Source organism: Drosophila bipectinata, chromosome 4 (genome assembly GCF_030179905.1).
Source record: "Drosophila bipectinata strain 14024-0381.07 chromosome 4, DbipHiC1v2, whole genome shotgun sequence".
Classification (NCBI taxonomy): Eukaryota; Metazoa; Arthropoda; class Insecta; order Diptera; family Drosophilidae; genus Drosophila; species Drosophila bipectinata.
This window is the reverse complement of record NC_091740.1, coordinates 1,407,498-1,411,989: the sequence shown is the minus strand read 5'-3', so window position 1 is coordinate 1,411,989 and position 4,492 is coordinate 1,407,498. Positions and strand designations below refer to the sequence as shown.

General features: G+C 47.0%; 1 protein-coding gene across 1 annotated transcript; it reads left to right on the top strand.

Annotated features, from left to right (window-relative positions):
* The first annotated feature begins 268 nt into the window (after positions 1 to 268).
* Positions 269 to 1,300, top strand: LOC138926834 (uncharacterized). Its single transcript, XM_070282399.1, has 3 exons — positions 269 to 393; positions 431 to 746; positions 1,007 to 1,300. Exons 1-3 carry the CDS (start codon positions 269 to 271, stop codon positions 1,298 to 1,300), a joined length of 735 nt encoding a protein of 244 aa, XP_070138500.1.
* The last annotated feature ends 3,192 nt before the right edge of the window (positions 1,301 to 4,492 follow it).

Below are 4,492 nucleotides of genomic sequence, written 5' to 3'. Positions count from 1 at the left end.
CAAGCAGTATGGGTTCCGGAAGGGAAGGTCAACAGTGGATGCCATAGCAGCGGTGGTTGGAATTGCTCGCAACGCAATGGCGGGAACCAGTTGGAAGGGTGGCTCCAAGCAATACTGCCTAATAGTCACCCTGGACAGCAGGAACGCCTTCAACACGGCAGATTGGGGCAATACACTGGCAGCCCTAAGGCGGTTCAACGTTCCCAATTAAATAATGAACGTTGTCAGTAGCTACTTGAGCTGCAGAGTGCTACTTGTCGACACGGACATGGGCACGGAGTCCTACGACATCACGGCAGGTGTGCCCCAAGGATCGGTCCTAGGCAATTGGCAATTAAGGCAATGGAGCAGTGGCTCCAAAATTCTGGATGCGAAAGAAGGTGGACCTAGGACGTCAGGATGCTAGTGCTTCAGCCTAGCCCGTCAAAAGACGGACGGTGCTGGTCAACAGCCACAAGGTACTAGAAACGGCGACGATTCAGGTTGGTGGAATGGCCATAACCTCCCAGCGCGCCATAAAATACCTGGGCGTAATGATCGACGCCCGGCTCTCCTTCCGCGAGCACCTTGATTATATCCAGGGCAAGGCTGCAGCCACTACCAGGGGCCTTGCCAGGATCCTTCTAAACACCAGAGGCCCCAAGCAGAACAGGAGAAGGCTCCTCGTGAGCGTTGCCTCGGCGCAAATTTTGTATGCAGCGCCCATCTGGGCTGAGGCGATGAATACGCCCAGCTACAGAAGAGGGGTAGATGCAGTTTACAGGCTGGGTGCTATAAGAGTCGCGTCCGGCTTCAGGACAGTCTCCAACGACGCCATTCTGGTCATTGCGGGGATGGTCCCGCTGAAGGAGCGCGCTCGAGAGCTCAAGGAGCTTAAGGAAACCCCGGCTCGCAATGAGGGTGCCGGCGGCACCCCCCCGCCCCCCCCCTCCCCCCCCCCCCTGCAAGGGAGGATGCCAAGGAGAGGTCGCTCACAGCCTGGCAGGTCGACTTTTACCTGAATTAGGTCTTGAGTGGACATGGCTGCTTCCGGCAATACCTGAAGCGTTTTGGCCACGCGGAAGATGACTGGTGCCCGGAGTGCAGGAGTTCGATAGTCAAGGACGCCAGGCACGTTGTCTTTGAGTGCCGCCGGTTTGCACGAGAGCGCCACCCACTGGAGACGACGGCGGGCCGATCAATCCACCCGGGAAACCTAGTGGAGGTAATGCTGGAGAACCAGATGTTCTGGGACGCAGTAGCATCTTTTGCTGCAGCGTTAATGCAGAGGCTCAGGAGCATCGAGCAAGAGAGGCGGTAGGGTGGAGAGTTTGGGCCTGTGGCGGGCGAAGCAATGCCTAGCGGTCGTCCCGCCCGCTCTCAAGCCCCCACTATCCATCATCCATGAACAACCACCTTTCCCCCCCCACATTATTATGGTTATATTTATGTTAAGTATGTTAATTGTTGTCGAGATTAATAAAGCAAAGTATACAAAAAACCCAAGAAAAATAGTAAATTTTCAAAATAATTTATCACAAACGCATTATATTATTATACCAAGTTAAAAACAAACTCTTCCCACAAATAATTTGAATGTTGATTAATTTGATTGGAAAGGCTATTATTTAGCCGATCCCAATTTTGATAAACATGGTCGAATTGATCTAATAATTGGTGCAGATTTATGTCAAAAAATTATTATGCCTAAGATAGTAAAAAGAGGTTTACTTCTCGGACAAAAGACGGTCTTCGGATGGATCCTGACAGGTCGCACAAGATCCAATCCGTCTTGAAACTTTGCACACACCCTTCTTTCCTTTGCACGCAATATATAAGTCGGAACGGCCCGGATCAGCCGATTATATCCTATGGCTGCCATATAACTGATTGATCGGAAAAGGTATAACTTTGGTGTTTTTAGAGTTAGAAAGTATTTGACACGAAAGCTATTTTTGGCAAACCATTTCGACATGCCAAGTTTTATAAGGATCGGCCGACTATATCTTATAGCTGCCATATAACTGAACGATCGGAAATGACCCAACTTTCGTGTTTTTTAAGATAAAAACCTGAAACCTAATACAACCTAATACAGATTCTATTTTTGGCCAGTTGATCCAACCTACCAAATTTCATTAGGATCGGCCGACTATATCCTATAGCTGCCATATAACTGAACGATCGGAAATGGTTCTTGGTAGAAATATCAACTTTCGTATTTTTGAAGATAGAAGCTTGGGTCTTTTTTTAGATTTTTTATTTTAGTGAATTAGTTTTATTATGATGTAATCATAAGGATCGGCCAACTATATCCGATGTTTACGATATATATCCGGTTTTAACTGCAAGGGTATATATACTTCTGCTCCGCCCGAAGTTAGCTTTCCTTTCTTGTTAACAATGCTATGGAAGTGATTTAACATATTAATTAATATAATATATTAATATAAGTTATATTAATTAATTAATATTAATATAAGTTTTAAGGTAATTACCCCTGGCGGTTGCCGGGGGAGGGTTGCTACTCCTTGTAGGTAGGGGTTGGGATCCCTGGTTGCCGAGGGAAATCCGTTCTAAGACGGGAGTTATGATGGGAGCACTTGCCCCGTTGTCACGGCCCTTGAGGAGCGGTGACCAATTCAACAAATGAATTTACAAGTTAACGGCTATGCCCAAGATTGGTTTTATAAATGCTCTTTATTCAATGAGACTCTTACACAAACTGAAACTTAAAGCTAACAAAAAGTATTTCATAGCGGCCACGCAAATGTGCAGTGCTTGTGCTATGCATGGGCTTCCGGCCAGACGCTGTGTCAGCAGTTTGGCCAGAGTGAGCTCTTAAATAATCGGACATTGCCGCTGCTTGGTTAACTTCAGTTAACTACTCCCCCTTCAAGAATGAGGCCGCCCTCGGCCGACCCTATTTGGGCAATCATCTCCTTCAGCTGGTCCGCGGTTTTTCGGGCCTGAGTGACTCGCCGATAGGTCAAGCCGATGCAAATTAAAGCGCAGCATATTGCTCCCGCTATGAACACCAACTGATTTAACCGATGGTGGTTAATCTCCTTCCCGAACTCTTTGATGTTCTCCAGATTACGTTCACTCAGTCGGTGAAGGTAAGGAAGGCTAAGAACGTTACGCTCCATGGTGACGTTCAGGGAAGGTGAGCTGGCCACTCCTGGAGCCCTTTTTGGGCTGTGTCATGATTGACCCATCGGGTTTCGTTGACAATGGCACTCTTTTCAAAAGTGATAAGATATGTGGCCTTTATATGGACACAGGTGCCATTATCCGTTATCACACACGTGAGCCGAGCGATCATTTACAATTATTATCCCTTCATCAACGTAAGTGATGGGGTGTAAATCGCTTTGTTGGATCTCGCAATGCGCCGTGCCTCCAGCGTGAAGCTCTTGGGCGCATGATCTTCTGCGAGCCAGCCGGCAAAATGTAGCTCCTGATGTCGGGGAGCATCAGGCAATGACGTTGTCTTCCAGCCTGAGCATGGTGTCGTGATGTGACACTGGGAAAACGGTGATCTTGCTGCAGGCCGACTTTATCTTCGGAAACTTAATGATAAAATGTAATATGTTATCGGACTGTAAAATTTTAACGGACTATACGGACAAAACATCTCTAATCGCGGTCTCGGTGGGCTCTTCCATACACACACCTTCCAGGTCTGCATGATCTAGGATGCTGGGGCTAAAAATATTAACTTTGGCAAGTGCCACTGCTAGCATCAACCCCTGCAGCTCCATTGCTAACATCTTATTTTGAGTTAAAAGTATCTCGAATAGGTGCCCGGTATCAATATGGGACTTTCTTGCTGACCTCAGAAGTTGGTTGACGGTAGCCGAAATTTTATTGACTTGAACTTGTACTTTGTTGTTAATGTTAACCTGCCTATTGTTTGCATTCGTTAATTGGAATTCAATAAATTTAATTTCTTCAAAATCATCTGCGTCCGGCGTTCCTGCCACCACTTTTAGCGCAGTCCCTAAGAAGTCTAAACTTTTTGCTACCCTATGATGGATGCTCAAAGAGTCGAGCAGGTCGCGTAGGTGGGCGACATCAACAACTAGGAGTTTTTGCATGTGGGATTGCGGGAACATGAAGGTCATCCCAATAGTTTCTTCGATGACGCGCCTATATTCCGAGAGATTTGCTGAGTGCTTTATAAAAGCGAATTCCTCCCATATCAGGATTCGACCATCAATGATGGAAATGTATTTGGCTTTGGAATAGTCCGTGACGCGTGCCGATGTTGCGGCCAACAGGAAAATCAGGGACTGATTTTTAGGACTTTTTCGCCAACCTCGAATACTCTATTTTGGCGGGAAGTGTTTTCCCTGTCCCGGAGCTTGTCTTGGGCGAGTTTTATTTTATCCTGTAACTCATATTGTGGCTCATCTGATTGTGCCTGCACCATGTCAGCCGGCCTCTTGTCGATGCCCGAATGGATAGACTTGTTATATCTGGCCGTGGCCAGAAGAATCAGGTCTACGGT

What these genes read in the sequence shown, in the direction of transcription:
- LOC138926834 (XM_070282399.1), top strand. Translation starts at nt 269, where the DNA reads ATGGGCACGGAGTCCTACGACATCACGGCAGGTGTGCCCCAAGGATCG. An exon ending in AAAGAAGGTGGACCTAGGAC is followed by an intron (nt 394 to 430) that starts GTCAGGATGCTA and finishes GCCCGTCAAAAG; the next exon opens with ACGGACGGTGCTGGTCAACA. An exon ending in CGCCCAGCTACAGAAGAGGG is followed by an intron (nt 747 to 1,006) that starts GTAGATGCAGTT and finishes TACCTGAATTAG; the next exon opens with GTCTTGAGTGGACATGGCTG.